Source organism: Sarcophilus harrisii, chromosome 3, assembly GCF_902635505.1.
Source record: "Sarcophilus harrisii chromosome 3, mSarHar1.11, whole genome shotgun sequence".
Taxonomy (NCBI): domain Eukaryota; kingdom Metazoa; phylum Chordata; class Mammalia; order Dasyuromorphia; family Dasyuridae; genus Sarcophilus; species Sarcophilus harrisii.
The window spans coordinates 178,449,360-178,472,431 of record NC_045428.1 but is presented as its reverse complement, the minus strand read 5'-3'; the positions used below and the strand labels follow the sequence as shown (position 1 = coordinate 178,472,431).

The following is a 23,072-nucleotide window of genomic DNA, read 5'->3' as shown; positions in this document are numbered from 1 at the left end:
TCTTAATGCATTCCCTTTAAAACTATCTCCAATTTATCTTGCATACATTTTGTATACAGTTGTTTACATGTTTATATCTCTCAATAGATTACTAAAAAGCTTGAGCTTTCTATTTGAGCTACTTGAAAATGCCTTTGGCCTTTCTCTGTGTCCTTAGCACACAGAATAGTTGCTTAGCATATAGTAGGTGGTTAATAAAGGTTTGTTGTTGATGAATATTAACAACTGAGGTAACTAAATAGCTCATACAATCAAAGAAAGTCCTCCACACCTTGACAGGGAGGGACCTTAAAGGTTACAAGATTAGAATTGTATTGTATAAGCATGTATATGTATGCTTATGTATGAAGTGTGTATATGTCTTCATACACACATATGAGAGTCGGTAAGTAGCAGTGAATTCTGACTCAAGAATACACACATACAAATATAGATAAATATGTATACATATAAACATATATATATATATAGGGATTTTATTTTTTGCATAATTATATAACTATCTGGTAAACAGATGCTATTGATTTCTGCCAAATATCATATAAATGTATATATAGTCTATATATGTAAACATATAAGTACACACATGATATACACATTTTTATTCATTTATATCATGTATTTTGAGATATATAAGTAAGACTTATGTTTCTATTTATCTGTCTATATCTACTCATTTAACTCTTTCAAATTATATGGAAGAAATGAATAACATCTGTGTATCCTGATAGATATATCATCTCCCAATACAAATTCATAGAATTTTTAGTTGAAATAACCTTAAAGATTATCTAGGATAAATTCTTCAACATAATATGTTGTTGTTACTTCTCAAGAACAAAAACAAAAACAAAAACTTTCTCACTATTTCACATAATTTTAGTTGTGTTACTTTTAAGAGATTCTTTGCCCAATTTAAATTTATTTGTTGTTTTATTTTATATTCCAAAGCAGACAAGGCTGAGAAAAGAAAGAAAAAGTGAAAGGAGCTAGGGAAAGATGTACTCAACTCAAGGGCAAAATTCCAGAATACCAAGGAGATAAGATTTTTCTCACATAAACCATGCAAAGATAGAAGAAAACAATAGAATAGTAAAGACAAGAGATCTCTTCAACAAAGAGATATGTGGGCATGACAAAATTCAAAAATGTTAAAATCAGAAGACATTAAGAAGAGCTGACAAGAATATCTATACAATAAGTATATTAGCATCATCATTAACATGACAGTGTGATGTTGTAATCAAGAGACACACATTTTGAAAACTGAAGTCAAGTGAGCTTTAGGAAGGATTGTGAAAAGATCTTTATCAGAAAATATCACTTAATATTCTAGTCCCAAAAAAGGGCAAGAATGTTTAAATTGCAGAGTGATTGCACTCATTTCATATACCAGCAAGGTCATGCTTAAAATTCAGCAAGCTAGGTTTCAGAAACAATTATATGAACAGAGAATTTATAGAAGAGCACACAAATTATCAAAATGTGAGAAGAACTAGACCAAATTGCCAATATTCATGGACTATGTAGTTAAGCTAGGGTATTTCAGGGAAAAAATCTATTTCTGTTTTATTGACTATACTAATTCCTTTGACTGTGTGAATCCCAACAAATATGGCAAATATTCAAAGAGACTGAAGTGCTAGATCATAATAGTTGTCTTCTGAGGAAACTATACAAGGCTCAAACAACCTGCAATTAGAACTGAACATAAAACAATGATTGGTTTAAAATTGGAAAATGAGTACAACAAGGCTGTATGTTGTCACCTTATTTAACTTATAGGCAAAGTACCTCATATGAAGTGCCAGGCTGGATGAATCAAAAACCAGAATTGAGGTTGCCATCTGAAATCAACAATTTCAGATATGTAGATAATACCATTTCTATGACAGAAAGTGATAAAGAATTAATAAATCTCTTGATGAGGATGAAATAGGAGAGAATAAAATTTGGTTTGAAACATAATACCAAAAATATCTAAGATGATGAAAATAGGTTCTATTGCTTCCTGGCAAACAGAGGGAGAAAAAAAATAAAAAGCTGTGTCAAATTTTATATTCTTTCACTCAACCATTACTACATATGATGACTCACTCTAAAATTAAAAGACACTCCTTGGGAAAAAATATGGCAAATATGAACAGCACACTAAAAAGCAGAGACACAATCTTGCTGACAAAAATTTGTACAGTTAAAGCTATGTTGTTTCTATTAGCAATGCATGGTTATAAGAGTTGAAGGAAAGTGGAGCATTGCAGAATCGACACTTTAGAATTGTGATGCTTGAAGACTTTTGAGAGTCCTTTTAGCAAGAAGATCAAATCAGTCAATATTTAAAGAAATCATTTCAGAGTATTCATTGGCAGGTCAAATATTTAAGTTGGAGCTTAAATACTTTGGCCACATAATGAAAGATAAAACGTAATGGAAAAGATCATTACAATTCTATCTAAAATAATTCACTTATTCTGTGTCATACCAATGAAAATTTCAAAAATCATTTCAATGAGCTAGAAAAAAATAATAATATAATTCATATGGAAGGAGAAAAGGTCACGTATATCAAGGAAATTAATGGGGGGAGAAGGCAATGGAAGGTAGCCTCATCATACAGATTTAAAACTATATCATAAAGTGGCAATCATAGAAACTATTTGGTATTGGTAAAGAAATAGAATGGTGGATCAGTGAGGGTTAGGTATGCAAGACAGAATAGTAGTAATTTACTATTTGAAAAAGCAAAGACTATAGATTCTGAGATAAGAACTATTTGACAGAAATTGCTGGAAAAACTGGAAAATAATATGGTAGAAACTAGGCGGGGATTGTTGTTGTTTGTCTTTCATTTTCAAAGAGAATCATGCATTAGAGTGAATGGGATTTAAGTGAGGAACCTGTGCAAGGTCACCTGCCTCACTTTCCCCTCCAGAGCCACCTGTGTCCCATGGAAAAATGCAGATCAAGAAAGCTGGAGATGGCCTTGGCTGAAATGAGCAGTGTTGGCCTTTTTAAGGTAAGGTCTTCAACAGATCTGTTTGACTGAGGTCATACACTTCAGTGCCTAAGACTAGATAGCAATTGAGGCAAAAAATCTCCTTTTTTACTTAGTCCAAAAAATCTAAATGAATTTGGGAGGGGAAGATCCTCAGTTTCTGGCCAAAGCAGAAATGACGGCTATTTACATTCAATCTGAGACAATCAAGACCCACACAATGATCAAATGGGGCTTGGCCTAGGATCTACCAATATCTCACACTATATAATAAGATAAGATTAAAATGGATAAATGATTTAGACAAAAAAGGGTTAGGAAAGCAAGGAATAGTTTGCTTGTCAGACTTATGAAGAGAGAGAACATTATGAAATGCAAAATGTATAATTTAGATTACATTACATTAAAAAAAATGCACAAAGTCAATGCAACTAAGATTAGAAGGGAAGCAGAAAGCTGGGAAACAATTTTTTACAACCAGTATCTTTGATAAAAGCCTCATTTCTCAAAGAGATAGAGAACCGAGTCAATTTGTAACAGGTCATTTCCCTATTGCTCAAAAATATGAACAAGCAGTTTTCAGATGAAGATATTAAAACTAACTATAGACATATGAAAAAAATGCTCCAATCATTTATTACACAAATGGAAAACAACTCTGAAGTACTACTTCATACCTTTCAAATTAGCTAATATTGCAGAAAAGGAAAATGATAAATGTTGGAGAAGATGTGGGAAAAGTGGAACATTAATCTCTCTTTGGTGGAATTGTGACCTGATTTAATCATTCTGGAAAGCAATTTGGAACTATGCCCAATGTGCTATAAAAGTGAGCAACCCTTTGATCCAGCAATAACATTAGTAGGACTATATCACAAATAGATCATAAAAGGGGGGAAGGATCCACATGCACAAAAATATTTATAGCAGCCCTTTTTATAGTGGTAAATAATTGGAAATTGAGATGCTGCCCATTAATTGGGGAATGGCTAAACAATATGAAATATAAGAATGCAATTGAATACTACTGTGCTATAACAAATGATGAGCTGGTGGATTTACGCAAAATCTGGAAAGACTTACATGAACTGACAGTGAAATGAGTAGAATCAGGATAACATTGTACAGTGTAACAACAATACTGTACAAGAATCAACTATGATAGACCTGGTTGTTTTCAGCTATATAGTCTAAAAGTTTTGTGATGGAAAATGCTTTGAAGTATGAATGCAGATTAAAGCATGTCATTTTCACTTTGTTTTTGTTATCTCTTTCTCATGGTTTTTCTTTTTTGTTCTGAATTTTCTCTTACAACATGACTAATGTAGAAATATGATTAATATGACTGTATATGTACCTTTATCAGATTGCTTGATGTTTTGGAGAGAATGAGAAGTGGGGGGAAATTTGGAACTCAAAATATTTTAAAAGTGAGGGTTGAAAACTATCTTAACAATGTAATTGAAAAAAATACTATAAAGCAGAAAAAAATTTCAAGTATTCATCCAAATACTACTCCCCCCCCCCCCAAATCAGGTTAGTACAGAAAATGATTACTGAAAATTAAACTGTTGAAAAGACTAACAACTAAAGTTCAAAATGCTGGAAAGAGAAGAGCCAGTAAGGAAAAAATGTTTTAATGGATATGAGAATAATTAAACATGAAATACCGATTTTTCTTGTGTATAATTTATTCATGTGTTTAGTATGTCAAGATTGAAAGTTCAAGAATTTATATTTAGGTAAATATTTAAATATTTGGCTTTTATTAGAGCTTTAAAAATGCTCATTTAAATTTATTTTCACTGTTCTTCATTTTAAACTTGTGTTTGAATTGTACTGACATTTTTTACTATATTATTTGCAATTTTTTGCAACTTTATTATTTGAGAGGAAATTTATAAATAAAATGATTTTCATCACTTCACTAACCTATTTTATTTCAGAAATATTTTATTTCACATTAAAACGGTACTGTGAAAAAAATGAAAATACTCAGGGATAGAAATGTGGACATTTTAGTAATGAACACATCACAGAATTATAATGTCTTTGATAAATGAAAATTCTCCTTATTGTTTCTGCTTGATATTACTAAAGGAATGGTTGGAATCCCAATACTTTTTAAAATTGTAGTTCTTCTCTTGGAAGTATTATTCACAAGCCAAATTAATAAATAGTTTGGATTTTAATTTTATGAATATAGCATACAAAACTGTAAAATACTTTCCAAAGTAAAAATACAAACAAAAAAAAGTAACAGTTCTCTTCTACAAATATTCTCCAAATAAGCAACGTATTTTTTATCACAGTTGTTGAAGAGAAACACACAACTTTTAAAAATTTACAATGCTATGGAATATGAGGAATGCTTAGGTAATATTGCATCTCCTTTTTATTATGGTGATATACAAATACGAAATTAACCACTTGAAGCTGTTGTTGCTTCAAATGGGATCCGTTTTATCTCTCAAAACCAAGTCACTCATCCAGATATCAATTAACTAGTAGAAAAATAACATTACTTCATCCTCTAGCTGGTCTATCACAAATGTTTTTGTACTAATAACATTATGGAAAATAAATTATAAGAAAAATTGAAACATGAAGAGAAAAATATCGTAAAGATATCTCATATTATTATAACTTTTATATAATCATTCTTACTTAACTTTATTTTATATTCTAAATAATATCTTCATTTTTGTTGGTCACTTAATACTTCACTTTTTTTTTCTTTTGCCCTTTCATCTTCATATATATATATATGGACCAGGTGCTTTAATCAAAGTGATTATTGTGCTGGCACACTCCATCACCTATTCTTATGTTTATAGAATTGGCTGCAGAAAAGACCTTAAAAGCTTGTATCTCAGAGAAACTGCTCAGAAATCTATCAATGTGTGGAAGGTTTGTTTGAGATCATCAAGCTCCCACCTTTAATTGCTGCTTTCCAACACTACTGGGAATCCTGACTATTCAAGCGCACCCTTTAATCTAACAGGAAAAATGCATTAACCTTCATGGCCCAAACCTGCCTTTAACCCAGAGAGAAAAGCTAATTGTTTACTCAACTAGAGCTATCATTAATTTTTTAATCAAATCCATTTCATTGAAAGAAGGTTAACAATTTATGATTGGTTATAAGACAGTGAAAGAAAAAATGTTTTAAATTTATGTTGTCACTGAGCTAGGTTATTACATTACTACTATTGAAGCTAAAAGATGTTTTATTATATTTTCTCTAAATTAAACTTGAATCATATAGAAGTAGAACATATAAGATCATCTTAGAAATATAGCTGCTCTCAAAGCACTTCCTTTTAGAACAGCACACATAATATAAGAAATAATAAAAATTTAGTTTTTGGTACATATAACTAACATACACTTACTTTATAAAAATCTAACAATGAAACAGCCCAAATTATAAATGTATAAAATATTTACAAATGAAAATGTTATTTCACAAAACAAATATAATTAGTTGCATACTCTGATCTCTTCCCATCTCTAAAGTCTTACATCTCAAACTGTCTATGAGATATTAACCCTTGTGTAACCTAACAGGACATGATATTTAGCATACTGAAACATTAATCTATTCTCAAAATAATTTTTCACTTCTGTATAATCAACTGATATCACTACCCTCTTTGTTCTTCAAGTTCAATAGCTTGGCTGATTTTTGAATTCTATCTTTTTTCCTCCATTCATAATCAAAAAGTTTTGATGATCTTTCCTAATTTTTCCCACATTTCTAAAAATGTTTAATGCATCCTTTCTCTGCTCTTCCTTAATCAAGTACTAGAATTCAGATCCACATCACCCAATACTGACTGATTGTTTCCAAAGAGGTCTTCATTTTGTCTCTCCATTTATGATTACTTACACATGTATTACAACATAATGTTTCCAAAACATTCTTTACATTATTTTATTCTTCTGTTAAAGGATCCGTAACCCTTCAGTATTGCCTGTTGGCTTCCATTTAAATTTCCCATTCTCTCATTGTGGTCTTCTAGCAACTTCTCCAATCTCCAAACTGAAAAGTTTGATTTATGTAAAATTGCTTCTCAAAGTCAAAGAAAAACATATCATATTTCCAAATTGTTATTGATTCTGAAGTTGCAAATCATTTTAAAAAGAACTTTAGTTCCTTATTTGTAAAATATATAATATTGTGATCTATATGTAAAATGCACAGAAATCTTGTGTAGACATAAATGAAATATTCATCAGGTGAAAACTATCATTATTAATTATAGCATGAATAGCAAACATTAATACATAAAATGTCATTAAAATATGGTTTTGAAGAATCTGGTCATGCCAAGAATATGACTTACACGTAAATTCTTAATCTGCAGCGTTCCTTGCTCTTGTAAAGATGTTCTTGGATCTCTACCCAGAAAAGTGAATCCTTCCTTTAACCAGCTAATAACAGGAAGAGGATCACCCGTGGTTTTACATTTCAGCAAGGCTGTATCATCTACTGCTAATGTCTGATTGGCTGGGCCTTGTAGAATTATAGGTGGAGGTCTATCTGTCAAAACTAAATGATAAAGAAAATTTTAGGACATTTTATTTAATGAACTTTCTTATAAGGCTATACAATATATAAGTTGAGATTTTAAAAAGCACATTCACTAGACTTATAGTTATTTTGCTTTCATATTTAAAGCAATAATTTATTGTGTTCATAATTATTCACATCGGCAGCTACTTGTTGATATTGAAATGATGATGTAATCTGTTTTTAGAAATTATTTCTAAATTATTGAGTTTATTTCAACTACTTAAAGGAAAATTTTTATCTATCTACTTTCCCTTGCTTTCATTTTACAGTTGTTTATAATATGCTGTTGAATCATCACCTACCAAATCTTCCTTAACTTGGGATGGGCATGTTTGCCACTATTTTTAATGTTTCCTACTTAATAATACAGATTACTTAATTGATTCATTAAATAATTTATCATGTTTAAAGTGAAAACTATCTTTTCTATAGATATTTTTACATTTGATTGATGTATTTCACAGAAGAATCTAGGTCAGTGTTTAGATACAATATTCCATTGTCCTTAAAAATATTTATTCACAAAACAATTCCACTATCTGCTACATAACATGTTAATGTTGTTTTGTATTTACTCATTTATTTGACTTTGTTATTACTTGATGTAACTGCAGATCTATAAAACATTTAGCTTTTCTATATCGGTTCTACTGTTTCTATAGAATGTTCATGTAAGCTAAAACCATATGTTAGTGAAGTCAAATTTGAACTCAAGTCTTCCTGACTTTAGGATTGGTGCTCTATCCACTACGCCATCTAGCTGCCCCCAAATTTTTAATTTTTACAAAAATTTATTTTCCTGTATTTCTTTTTCTTATTTTCTTTTCTTATTTTGTATTTGGTTCTAAATTTAAAATGACAAAAAAAGAAAATACAGTAATCTTAAAAAAAAAAAAATAGCTACTAGAATCTTTTGAAATTTCATTTTAAATTCAGGAACTATGACCAGAATCAGCAAACAGGAATGCAAACAATTGATCTTCTATTCCTAATCTATTAACAACCTTAGGGTTCTAATTAATTTGACTTTCTATTATAATGTTGATTATAAAACATATGATAAATGTCCAATAAATTTCACAGAACTTTATCAGTGTGACAATTCTTTTTACTTGGCATCAATAACAATAATAAATTGGGAGCATTATATCTTTCTATATCTTTATTGGCTTATAAAAAGGAATTAATTTAAGCAGAAAATAAATAACATGATCAAAAATTAATTAACGCTGGACTAAATTTTACAAAAAAGATACTAGAATCTGTTTCCTTTTATTACATATCAGTCGGTACAAGCTAAGGACATTATTTGTCCAAAGATAATCACTTTGTAATGGGAAAAAAAAAGTGACTTAATGTGTTACTTACTTAAATATAACCAAGATTTTATTTAAGGGTAATAAGTTCAATTCTTATCATGCAATATTTATAATATTTGGGGAAATCCTGGAATAAAAGATATAAATTCAAATGTTTTGTAGCAACACGTCTTTTATTTTAGCATACACAAATTCCTTAGATTTAGCCAAGGGTATCTAATTAATTTTCCCCTTCTCTGTTCAAATGAATATCTCATAGTACTTTTGAACAGAATGATCAATAAAGCAATTGAAAATCTCCTGGTCAGAAAGAATTTTCAGTTTCAAGGAGGCTACGGGTGAAATAATACTACAGGTTTCTATGGCACTAAAGGCAAAGGTTAAATGAACACTTAGGGTTTCCACTGATCTGCAAATAAATCTAAGGTCTAGACTACGCATTATAAGTCCTCAAAAATTTATTGTTATATTTCTGAAATCCATTATCAGTAAACAATATAATTAAGTTTCTTCTATGTTCTCAGAAAGAACGTTAATCACAATTTTAAAAAATGTTTAGTTCTATGTTTCCCTTTCCTAATAATATAACTTATATGAGAATGAATTTATATGGAAGTCCTTTTAGGAAACATATGGATTAAAATGAAAGAAAAAGAAATATATTAAAGTAAAATCATGAAAACTGCCATTTAACTGAGCATATTTTATCATGTCAATTATAGTGTCATATTTTTTTTTTTTTTTTTTTTTTTTTGCTGAGGCAATTGGGGACTTGCACAGAATCACACACAGCTAAGAAGTGTTAAGTGTTTGAGGTCAGGTTTGAACTCCCATCCTCCAGATTTTAAGGCTGGTGCTCTATCCACTGTGCCATCTAGCTGCCCCTATAGTGTCATCTTCTCATATGAATACCTGAATTGACAACATTTATAGAAAACTACAAGTATAAAAAATGCAACAACAGAAGCAGTGCTGTAGAGAGCATAATTAATCAGTTAGCATGGTTTTCATTTTGCATCTTAATGTCAATTGGATCTTAATTGCACTGAATATAGAAAAATGTGCTAAAATGAAAACTCTGATCTACTTATTAATCAAAGTGAAAAAATTTGCTGTGCTAAATAAAATGTTTACTTTAGTACATGAAACTTTATATCTTATTTCTCAAATCTTAAAATTGTATTTCTTTATTTTCAAAATCAATGACTTTCATAATGTCTATTCAGTGTTGACTGCCAAAAGATCTTTGACTCTCTAATTGCTTTCTTAAATAAAAATCGATGTAACAATTAATATCTAATTCAGTATCACCAAAATATATTGAATTATTTTAAAACATAAATTTATACTATTGAGAGTCATTTTTCATTGCTCTGTCTTTTTCAGCTAAAATTAGACATATATCATAGACTTAAATTTAGAATGACAGCTTAAGATAATTAACTATGATATATGCATTCCTTTAGGCAAAATTTAACAGAAAAAAATTAAAAGATTAAAAATTGTCTTTTCATCCTATGAAGAAAAACGTATAGTATTAAAAAACAAAACAAAACAAAACAAAAACCCTGACTGTCTAAAGGAAGAATGCCTCATCACTGTTATCCTTGAACCTGACTTCTCCTTTTGGCTCTACAAAAATAAATCTCTAAAACATCAGCAAGTGCAATAATTAACAGCTCAATATCCTTTCAGCCAATGTTTATTTGTTCTATTTATTCCAATCACACACATGACATTGAATCAGTCAGTACCTTGGGCAGATATTTTTAAAAATACTGTTTTCTATTCATTTTAAATGATCTTTCAATTTACATGTAAATTTAAATTGTATGGAAATGGAGAGAGAGAGAGAGAGAGAGAGAGAGAGAGAGAGAGAAGAGAGAGAGAGAGAGAGAGAGAGAGAGAGGAGAAAGAAAAAGAGGAAGGAAGGGAGGTTAGAAGCAAGGAAGGGGAAAAAGTAGAGAAAGAGGGAAGGAGGGAAGGAAGGAGAGAAGAAAAAATAGAACACTCTAATAAAGAAAATATTTATTTCTAATCATAATAAAGTATATTTCTAGATTGGATTATACATTAAGGTATATCAGTTTTTGGAGAGAAAGAGGAAATGCAGGAGACACAGACTAGAGTTTAAGCTTTCAGCAGTCAATATAAGAAAACAAGGCTTATCAACAACCTAGAGAGAGGACTGTGAGAACTGAGTGTGGATCACAAAATGGCATTTTCACTCTTTTTGTTGTTGTTTGCTTGCATTTTGTTTACTTTCTCATTTTTCCCTTTTTGATCTGATTTTTCTTGTGCAACAAGATAACTGTATAAATATAAATATATTGGATTTAACATATATTTTAACATGCTTAACATATATTGGATTATGTCCCATCTAGGGGAGGAGGTGGGAGGAAGGGGAACACCTTTTTGCAAGGTTTTGCAAGGGTCAGTGTTGAAAAAATATGCATGTATATGTTTTGAAAATAAAAAACTTTAATAAAAAGAAAAAATGTTAGAAAAAAAGAAAAACACAAGGCTTATAAAAATTTGAGAAGGCACAATTCTCTTTATCATATCATAAAGATATGATAAGTATTTTCTTGGGAAAATCAGATTATTCAGGGTTTAATATATTTTCCAAGTTTTATTGTGAATGTCATTATGTTTGTAGTTAATCTGTATAAATAACAACAGCTTAAAATGAAACTTTCAATAAAGATCAAATATTAAAAGAAGAAATTTTTATGTCATTTTGTAAGACCCACCCATTATATTTTCAAAATAAAATTATGCTTTTTTATTTATTTATTTTCTTTTGCATCTTGCAATTATTTTTCCCATTGGTAGAAGAAATAATAAAAATACTTAGATACTCTTTAAACAATGTTCTTTTTTTAACTGCAATTTTAAAAATAAGCAAATAATAGCTTACATGGATTATTTTGATCCTTAAAAACAAATAACATTTAATTTCTAGAAAACAATCACTAACTACATAAAGGGATTCAAGTAATGGTTCTCACCATCAGTAACTTCCAGCTGGGCCTTTGCTAAAATACTTCCTGCAACAGTTAAGGCCTGACAAATATAGTAGCCTGCATCAGACCTCTGAATGTTTGTTATAGTAAGATCTCCACTTGGTGACACTGAATATCTGCTGCTAGGTTGTAGAGGCTGGTTTGGGAAAAGCAGATTCTGTGGAAGCAAATAAAATGTCATTAAAATTCTTTTAATCTCTCAGAAAGAAAAGATTAATCTGATTTGGAGAATAGTAACAAAGAAGAAAAAAATCCTATATTTTAAATAGAATAAAGTGAATTCATATATATATATATATATATAGTGAATTTTGTAGAATTCTTGATGAGTCCAATGAAATTTTTAAAGGCTTCTAAAAATTCTAATAATTGTATAGCATGAAAAAGTTAGCAGATTTTTCTCTTATGAATTAACAATGCTAAAACATAATAACTATTGATAACTACTTAGCACTTTAAAATTTAGAGAACACCATATAAATTATCTCTTGCTGCATATAAAAACTCTTGAAGTAGTTTTATTATTCTGATTTGCAGAGAGTTAAATTGAGGATGGAAAAGGTTAAGTGATATGTCAAAGGATTAAGTCGTAAGTATAGTGAGTGTGTCTCAGGCAAGATTTGAAGTCAGGTCTTCCTGACTCCATGTTTGGCACTATATATACATTATATCACTAGGTGTCTCAAGACAGAATAAATTAAAACTTTTCTTCAAAATGAAGCATGGGCATTTAAACCAAATAATAACACTGTAACAATGATAGAATAAGTCAATAATCATATATAATTCAAAATTACAAGATAAAAATCTTAAGAAATCTGTAATATTGAAATCTTGATGTTCTTTTAAGGATAGGGCCTGAGTTATCTACATAGGGAGGGAACTGAGTTAAATGAAGAGGGAAATAAACCACCTTAATCTTAAATGGGCAGATTATCATTACAAATGTCAAAAATTATTTTATTAGGAAAGTAACAATCTAATTACCCACTATTCATGTGGTGCAGTTTCTTGAGAAGATGTGGCAATAATCTTAAGGCCACCTGGCTTTGGGAGCAATGTAGATGGAAATTACATATTTCTTTCTATAAGTTATCCTACCCCAGTATATGATCAGGATGTTATGGCTATAAATATTGCTGACTGTTGGTCAACAACCTATTGGTTAGTGATATCAAAGTTTCTGAAATTAATGAGCAATAATAATGAGGTGCTTAAAGTTGATACAGGTGCAGAACAAAATTGGGTGTCTGCCACTAGACCTAACAATGTTTTAGGTCTAAACACACACCTCCAGATTTCCCCCTTGAGCTCTATCCAGAGAATTATGGGAACTGCACCTGAGCACAAAGCCTGAATCAGACCACTACTCACCACCTCTAAACCATAAAATTAGCATATCAGTGACATGAATCACCTGGCATCTCATTGTTCCTACAAATTCATTTTCTTGCCCCTGGTTCTTTGATAACTTCTTTTGCAACTTAGCCTGATTTAATTGGCATTTCAATTATAATAAACTTTGCCCCTTGACTTGAAGGGGCAAACCTGTTCAAACCTGTAAATTTGTTTGAGATATCTCTTAACACTGATCTGGAATTGCAACCTTTTTGGGGTATCCCTTGAATCCCAACACTATGACTTTATTATAGATCTAATAAAGAAAATATTTGTTTCTAATCATAATATAGTACATTTCTAGGTTCGATTATAAATTAAGCATGAATTTTTATGTTATACTTACTCATAAATTATATTATTTTTACTCATAAAAAAGGAATTCTAACCCTCTGGGATCAATTCTGTAATATAGTAATTCATTTTCCAGGTTTGCAATTAAACAGCTCCAAAATAGTACAATCAGGTAATAACATTTAATTAAAGACACAAGACATATTTTCACCTTAAAATGTTTTTACCCTTGGAGTAAGACTAATAGAAGAGGATAAAATAGGGTATTAGCACTTTTCAATTATGCTAAATGACTTTAATCCAACAAATGATGTCCTACTTTAATTAGAAGCTTCACTCTTTATTGCAACATGATGAATGTCCACTTTATTACAGTCAAGTGTGCCACTATAAGTCCACTTTACATAAACATTACCATATTATTAAAAGCCTTCTACAAGGAGTGATCGTTGCTAATACATAAATTCTACTTGTTGAAACAAAAAACATTATTAGAAAGAATTTGTTACTTTGAAAGGTTACAAATCTTTCAGATAAATTGATGATATTTTTAGAATAAAATAATTATTCTATAGACTAGAAATATGTTGCTGAACTAAACCAGCCTCAAAGATTGGCGCATAAAGCCACTTGAAATTGATGCAATGACTCAAAGCAAGAATTCTCATTCAATTAGATGTTAGAATACTAATTGATGTAATATTATTATATCACATGATCTGAATACTCTCTGAGACATCTCCTTCTTCAACATCATAACACCTCACCTAAAAGATAAACTGATGTGGAAATATACACATGATTCAAACTAACCCATCATTCTTATTATTATTATGACATTTGCAAAAGTGGATTAAAAGCCAAGAAAACTTGGAATCTCAGTACCTTTATCACCTGAAAATAATTGGGCAACTATTAATATTATAGAATTATCAACACATGTGAATGATATCATAGACCATTAAACTTGTGATCTTACCATTTGTTTGATGTGTGGCCATATGTCATGATAAAAATTGGACATCAAATCAATAGTTTCACAATTCATGAATTGATATTGTGAGGGTGAGAAGACCACCGACTCAATTAAAGACAGTTTCTCAAAGTAGAAAGTGTTTATTTGATCAAATCTTGCAAGAATTGGACACCTCCCTCCACCAGAGTAGACTGGCAGTGATGAGAAGTGGGGTAGAGAAGGCAAGCAGAAGGTTATACACCCTAACATAAACAAGTCTAAGAAACACCCCAAGGGCTGGACCCGTGCTCTGATTGGTCATCAAGGAAACATCTCTTACTCAATCCTAACACAGAAATCATAGTTACCTTATATGGGAGATCTAGTGTTGAGATGTCTTTTAGTAAAACAAAGGAGGGGTAGAGGGAGGTACCACCTAATTTCCCTAGATCACATGGTTTACAGGAATATGAAATTTAGGCCTGTCTGCTGAGGAACAAGTCTGCCTGGCTATATTTTGGAGCATTGTCTTCATTTTATGTACTATCTGAACCAGATTATGTAGAGGAAAGCTTTCACAATTTCTTCCTTCCACTGGAGAGTTTCTCATACCAATGATCGCATATTTCCTCAATTTCTGGGTCCAACTAATACATCTTTCCCTTTGGAAGCTTTCTATCCTCTTGTGCAACTGATTCCCAATCTTGTCCCTTTAGTTATCAACTGAACAGATCTTTCTGCTTTTCTCTCTATCTTAACCATTTTAGATAAAGTTTTCTGGACTATATTGGTGATTAATTGCATCAAACAAGAAAGACAAGAAGGGAGGAGGATGATAGCATTAAAAGCTATCCAAAAGAACCACAGTGCCTTTTTTTACCAAGTTCCTTCAAACCAAGACCACCAAGATGTGTTGAATGGGGAAGACCAGGTTTGGACTGGGACATGAATGAGCTTTCTAATGTCTTTAGTGATTTATTTAACTAATTTACCATTATTGTACATTTTTATACAACAGTTGGACAAGTTTAGTTTCCTACAAACCCCACATTCCTCAGCTAGGAAGTAATCTAATACTAATGTATGCTATAATATTGTCCTTTTGGATGACCTATTGGTCAATAGTTTCAAGGCCTTTGCAGTTTGATTAGTAATTGTTTCTACTACAGCCTGTAACCTGATTATTTTATTCAACATATATATATATACATATATATATATATATCTGGGTCCTATAACTCCAGCTCCCATCTTGTGCCCAGTGGCTGGTCCATAAGTCCTTATGATCTCCTCAAGTGTCCAAGAGTCTCCCCATCCATTCACATCTTCTGTCTGGGTAATGCAAGTGTCTATCCTCTTCTCCCTGTAAAGATTGTCATATAACTGGATTCCTAAATGTTTTTCTTCCTGTCCAGAGAAAAAATAATTTGGGTCACCAATACAGCAGCTGCCAGTCCAAATCCCAGGAAGATGCATATAGGTAGTTAAGCCACAAGTCCAATAGTGGTCTTTTAAAGCCAGCTCTATCCAGGAGGAAATATGAGTCCCATTGAAGACTGCAGGGCAATACTGCAGCTCCTGTTCTCCCAAGGGGCCACCCAGATACTCTACTTTAGCAGTTTTAATGTATTGACACCTCTACCTTTATATAAGGTTCGTTTCTATGGATGACACTCCAGAAATCGGAAAATATCCTGAGCAGGTCTGGTTATGTTAGGCCCATATATAATATGGGAGCCTTAATGACATGGTATAGTTATTCCTCATAGAGACAGCTATATTATGGGGTCCTTTACAACTTTTAAATTTTGTATCTCCCCCCACCAATAGGTATTCACAATTACTTTGGTTCATCTGTCCATTGTAGCATACTGCACAAGTGGCCCTGTACTAAATATGAATAGCATCCAATTTCCCACAGTCTTAGTGCAATCTCTCTCTTCATATGCCACTTGGAGTGAGTAAGTCCACTAACTCTCACTTTACCCCAGCAAGGTTCCATCTCTTACTGTGTGTTTTAAGCAATATAAACCCTTCTACTTTTCAGTAAGGGCCCGGGTATGCTCTTCCTGAGGCTTCTATAACTCCATCCCATTATAGAATAATAACTGGTTACTAAGGAGCCATTCAGGTTTCAAGGGGATTGGAACTCACAGACATGACTCAAGTTGCTGGCGTCCTCCACAAATCCAGCAGCTGGTAAATTTGAAGGTGGTTAGCCATCTGGACAATGGCTTGGAAGCTATTACCATGTGGGAGCCAAGGGACTGTGCTGAGTATATACAAGAGGGACTAGAATCAATGCCCACAACGAGGGTATCCCCATGGTGTCACACTTTGGTTAAAAACAAAATAGCTATGCAGGGTAGTGGAAAGACAGGTGATGGTACCTAACACAAATACAATTAAAAGCAAGAGGGGAATTGCAATACTAAGAAAGATCAATAGTCTTACAGACTGAGGTAAAGGTTCAGGGTTCATATACCCAAACTTTAGGAAGCTTGTGCCTCAGTTGCACTTTCAGTTTGTCCTGTTTGGAAGAGGGCTCAATTGTTCATTCACCAGGTGGCTCAGCAGGCTTTTTCACCTGGGAGTGATGAGTCCAACCCCACTCCCTGGTCCATACTGCAGTGCTCAATCTCAATAGGATCTAGAAAGTCCCTTTCCAGGTCAGGATGAGCTTCTCTTCTTTCCATGTCCAGATCAGGATCCAGTCTCCCACCTGGTATTGGTGCACAGGAAAACCCAGAGATGGAGTCTGAGCAATTATCCCTTTAGTCTGCAAAACATGAAGGTGTTTTGCCAAAGTAGATACACATTCTCTTAAAAGCCTGTCTTTCTGTTCATAAATAATATTCCAACTCTTTCCTCTCAGGTAGAGATGAGCAAAAAGAAGTTAAAAGGAGATGACCCCCTAGCTCTTCAGGGTCTTGTATGTATCTTAAGGGCCAGAGGGAGATACTTGATCCAGGGTAATTGGGTTTCTGGCACCAACTGAGTGAGCTGTTTCTTAATTTCTTGATTCATTCTCTTCCCCTTACCTGATGAAGGGGGCTGATAAGGAGTATGAAACTTGAGATAATATCCAAGGCCTGCATGAGGAGCTACAAAATCTTACCTATAAAACGAGTCCCTTAGTCTGAGTCAGTCATTCCACCATCCCATACTACAGGATTATTTGTTCTAGCAGAATGTTGCCTACCATAGGGGTAGTGGCCAAGGGCAGGGGAAAGTCTCCACTCAACATGTCAGATGCTCCATTACGACCAACAGATATTTGAGTCGGCTTATTGGAGGCAGTTTGGCAAAGTCCACTTGTAAATTCTGAAATGGCTGGAAATGTGATGGTCTCCCTCCTATTGGAGTTCAGCACAAGGCAGTCTTGTTTGTCCTTTGACACACAAGAAAACCATCCATCAGCTGTCTCACTAGGATGTAAAGACCAGGTGATACATACCATGTAAGAATGATATCAGTAACTTCCCTGATGCAGATGTTGAAGGATCTGTCTCCTACCTGATTTGGTCAATACCTTTCTGCTATCTGGGAGATACCATCCACCAGCCTGTTCCTGTGCTTCCAAAGATAAAGCTTTTTCCTGCTCGTCTGTTGTAAAAGATGGGGAAGGAAGACTCGGGGGTAAATGAAGGAATCAGAACCAACAAACAATTGTGCTGTTCAGATTCTACAGCTCCCATTCCCTTTGCTTCCTCATTGACAAGATAGTTGCCCCTAGCTTCAAAGGGTTGTCCAGCCTGATGACCATTCATGTGAATTACTGATAAATTTTCTGGTAGCTCCAAGTGCTAGAAAACTTGGGAGACTAGAGTAACATGGGCCAGGTCTCTCCCCTTGCTATTTATCATTCCCCCACAAAATGAGAACCATGCCCCAAGCATATTTAGAGTCAGTATAGATAAGGCTTTGCTTTCATCTAATAGTTGTAGGGCCTGGTTTAGTGAATACAGTTCACATGAATTGAGTAGTCTACTATCTTCAGTCAGGAAGAAGCTATCACTATTTATTGTAGCATATCCATTTATCTTTTTCCTCTCCACCACTCTAGAAGATTCACCTAGAACAAATTCATTCCCTTCAGGATTGAGGACTCCTGAAAATATTATCTAACCTTAGTCTGGAGATCAATAAAATCAATACAATAATGTTCCAAACTGGTCGAATCCTCCTTTCTCTCCCTATCCCTCAAGCTAGGAAGAAGTCAGGATTCAAATTGTTGTCTTGTGCTAGGACCAAATCATCCTTCTCAAGAAGGATTGCTTCATACTTCAGGATTCTAAGGTCAATGGGCCATCTACCTGCCATCTGTTAAGGGTGATTCAGATCTGATGTGGGACACTTACAATGAGGCTTTCCCCAAGCATGACCTTCTTACTTTCTTCCACCAATGTTGTGGCAGCTGCCATAGCTTGAATGCAAGTAGGCCATCCCCTTGCCACAGTATCTAGAATCTTAGAGAGGAAGGGTATTGCTTTCTCTGGCCCCCTCTTACTTGGGCAAGCACCCTTAAGGCCATGCCCTTGCCCATGTTCACAAATAAATGGAAGGGTCTTTCTAATGGCAGAAAGGTCAACACAAAAGGGGTAACAAGCACATCTTTTAATTTCCTGAACCTTTCTTCCTTTTCTGAGTCTCACTCAATTTTGTCTGGCTTTTCCTCTAAAAAACTTATACACAGATTTAGAAACGGTGGCATATGGGTCAATCCAATTTCTACAGTAACCCATTAATCCCAGGAACTTCCTGAGTTCCCTTTTATTCCTAGGGAGTGGGGCCTGGAGAACACCTATCACTCTTTCTGGATCTAATTTCTTTTGTCCCTCACTAATCTAATGCCCTAAACAGTTAACCTTTCTTTCAACAAATTATAACTTATTCTTTGATACTATCAAGCCCTCTGATCCTAAGTAGGTTAGCTAAGTAGAATGGCTTCCTTAACTCCATTTTTCTTACTTCCCGATACTAATAAATCATCACCATATTGCAATAGTACCTGAGTTCCAAGGAGAGCTTTAAATCCCTTCAGAATTCTCTCAATGACTATCTGAATAAATTTGGTGACTGTATCTTTGAGGAAGGAAGGACATACCATTTGTATTGTTGTTTTCCCCCAGTGTTAGTGTCTTCCCATTCAAAGGCAAAAATGTCCCTGCTTTCAATATCTTAGTGGACAGGCCTAAAATGTATCCTTCAGATACATCACACTAATTTTTAATGGGATCAATCTAGACTCTCCCCCTATTTATAGGGCCTGCACAAACTTCTGAATCAATTTGCCCTTCTTCATCTTTTATGAATAAAATTTTAAGTGGGACAATTTGGGTTCCTGTAGTGGTTAAGTAGATAGGCAATTAGTAATTAGATCTCTTCCTAACAAATTTATCCCCATCTCCAGGACCAGAAGCACCCTGTTTAAGACAGTAGTCCTTTGGTATCAGACTTCTAAAACTTCAGAAAGGGAGACTGGGAAATTTTCTCTTTTTACTCAGAGATGATGAGTGTTTCTTATGATAATTTAGTCCCAGAGAAGAGGCAAGTTACAGAAGACCAGGTAGTCCCAGTATCTATCAAAAACAGCATTTCCTCCCCTCAGGGTCCCACCCTTAAATTTATCAAAGGTTCCTGGTGGGATTGTTCAATGAACCCCTGACACCTCTGGTCCTCTAGTTCCACCAAAGAACACATTCTCTCCTCTATTCGTTGTGGGGGCAGTCTCTCATTATATGCTCCTTCTTTCTACAACTCTAGTATGTTAAAAGTTTACTTGTTTTCTTATCGCTGCCTTTGGCTTTCTCTCCCACTGCCCATGTGCTCTTTCCTTTTTTTCCTCCCTAGTTTGGGGCTTCTTCCACTGTCCAGAATTGTTTGGTGTCCCTACTATAGTTTGGACAGTCTGCACCATGAGTCAAGTTTTCTGGCTTGCTTTTCATTATCGCTCTTCACGTATACTTTGGTGGCTTCTTAAAAGAGATTTTCTAAAATCCTGTTGTTTCATCTGTCAATCTTCTGAATCTTTTTTTTTTTTTTTACTAATATCTGGCCAGGCATTAGTTACAAAGTTTACCTTTAACATGGACTCAATGGCTGAGTAACATATCTAATCCTGAGTATTTATTAGCATTCTCTTGTAGCTTATTTAGAAACTCAGTTGGTGACTATTCTTTTTTCTCAATAACTTCAATAGCCTTTTTAATATTCTGGGGCTTAAGAGTTCTTAATCCCAGTAATATTTAATTCTCTCAGGTACTGCATGTGTAATCTATGAACCTCATTGTTATGGTTCCATCTAGGGTCAAGGTTTGAGTATTTTTCATCTGCCAGGACCAGACCAGCCACAGGCAGATGTCTGTGTACTTATTCCATTATTTTTGTGACTTTCCTAATCATTCTTCTTTCTTCAAGAGAGAATAATCCATTTAGGATAGACACTACCCATGCCAAATACAGATGTTAGAGTCAAGTGCTCTGAGAGACCACTGGGATCCTCCATTAGGGTTTTCATTTCCTTTTTGAAATTTCTGACTTCTGTGGCACTCAGGGGAGTGTTCACAAACCTTAGTCCTCCTGTGCTAGTGGCACCTCTCTCAAAGGATACATGTCAGGTTTCTTTGGATCTAGAGGTCAATTTTCCTGGTTTTTAAGGAGCTATCTCAATTCTCTTCTAAAGGAGCCATACTGATATTCTTGGAGATCTATGAGTTTAGATTCTTCTGCGCCCTCAGGTCCTGAGTCAGGAGAGGCATTTGCTGCAGGGCTCCCCAAAGGAAGAGGAGATATAATATAAGGAGGATGTACAGGAAGAGGAGATAAAAGGTAGGGTTTAAGTTCCTTCTTCTCTTCCTCCTTGTTTCTTACCATTTTCAGCTATAATTCCAGCATCCAAAGTGCCACATAAAAACTTTCCTCCTGATTGAAAGGCCATTTGACACTTACATATAAATTTAGTTTTTGGCAAACCCAATCCTCAGAGGAACCAAATTTTAGCCACATAGTGTCACCTCTGATATCCATTCCACCCCAAACAAAGCAACAGTATTTAATCATTCTTTTCCTATCTTTTGGCAGCTCACTGCAATTTTTCAATCGACTGCTTAATGGACTATCTAACACATTTATGCTCCCATGGTATTAGTTTATTCTGCTCTTTCCCCATAATTTATGAGGACCATCACCACATCTTCCAAGTTCAGAAGAACTTAGCCAAATAGGGAGGGGTCACTTGCTCCCTTCAAGTTACCTGTGAAGCATTCCCATGAGTATTCTTGCATTGGGGTTCTGTCTGAATTTAGTGGGGAGCCACTACTACACTTACTAAGTCTAAACCCCTAGACTCAAAAACAACAACAACAACAACAACAACAACAAAACATAGACTTCCAGTAGCTTACCTCTGGATTTTACACATATAACTTGTTCTTCAGGATTTTTCCTTCAGGAAGGCAGAATTCCCGAATTCCTGGAATGGAATTCCTGGAGTCCCCAGTATAATCTGGGTGTGGGCTGGACTCTGTTCTCCATAGGAGACCCCTTCTCAACCAAAGAGCAATCCTGGACAAGCCCCCAACACTGTGTGGGTCAGAAGACCACTGATTCAATTAAAGGTAGAGGTTTTTCAAGGTAAAAAACAGAAGTGTTTATTTTATCAAGTCTCATTAGAATCAGGCATCTCCCACCATGGGGACAGACTGGCAGTGACAAGAAGTGAAGTACAGAAGGCAAGTAGAAAGTTATATACCCTAACATAAACAAATCTAAGAACCACGCCAGGGGCTGGACCTCCACTCTGATTGATCAGAGTGGGTGGCCTCACATTCTAGCTATGAACAAAGAAATATCTCTTACCCAATCCTAACACAAAAATCACATATTTACCTCATAGGAGTGTTCTAGTATTGAAATGCTAGTGCAACAAGAGAGGGGAGGAAGGGGGTACCACCTAATTTCCTAGATCACATGATTTACAGGAATATGAAACTTAGGCCTGTCTGGTGAGGCTCAAATAGGCCTGGCTAAATTTTGGAGCACTGTCTCCATTTTATGCACTATCTGAACTAAATTATGTGTGGGAAAATTTTCAGGATTTCCTCATTCTACTCAATATTATTAAATTTTACCAAATCCTTCTTTCTTGTGAGGGAGGTGTACATGATTAAACATATGTATGTGGTGAAGAAAAGAAGAGGAAAAGAACTCAAATTAAGTTAAAAGTCCAACTTTTTTGAAATCAAATGGTTAAATACCTTCTTAATGCCTAATGAGCAAATCATAGACAAATATCCAGGCTAAATTTTTCTTAAGTTGCAAACTTGTTTTGTCCAATGATGAGATTGACTTGATATAAATATCTAAAACAATTACTAAACCAGTATGCCATGGACATTACAAAGTAAACAAAGCTTAGGCACCTTCTAGTTACAGAGAAAAGTAAAATAAAAAAGTAAGCATTGAATGATCTAGGTCTAGGAAAAGACATGCACATCTGAAA

The 23,072-nt window shown here is 33.8% G+C and overlaps 1 protein-coding gene across 11 annotated transcripts in view; it reads right to left on the bottom strand.

The window, feature by feature from the left end:
- The window catches only part of ROBO2 (roundabout guidance receptor 2), a 606,204-nt gene that overhangs the window by 170,135 nt on the left and 412,997 nt on the right, over positions 1-23,072 (bottom strand). For all 11 annotated transcript variants that reach the window (XM_031958824.1, XM_031958826.1, XM_031958829.1 and 8 more), the window contains 2 exons: positions 11,908-12,079; positions 7,345-7,550 (listed from right to left, as the gene is read on the bottom strand). In XM_031958824.1, the coding sequence (XP_031814684.1) occupies positions 7,345-7,550; positions 11,908-12,079 (378 nt within the window). The remainder of the gene's footprint in view (positions 1-7,344; positions 7,551-11,907; positions 12,080-23,072) is intronic.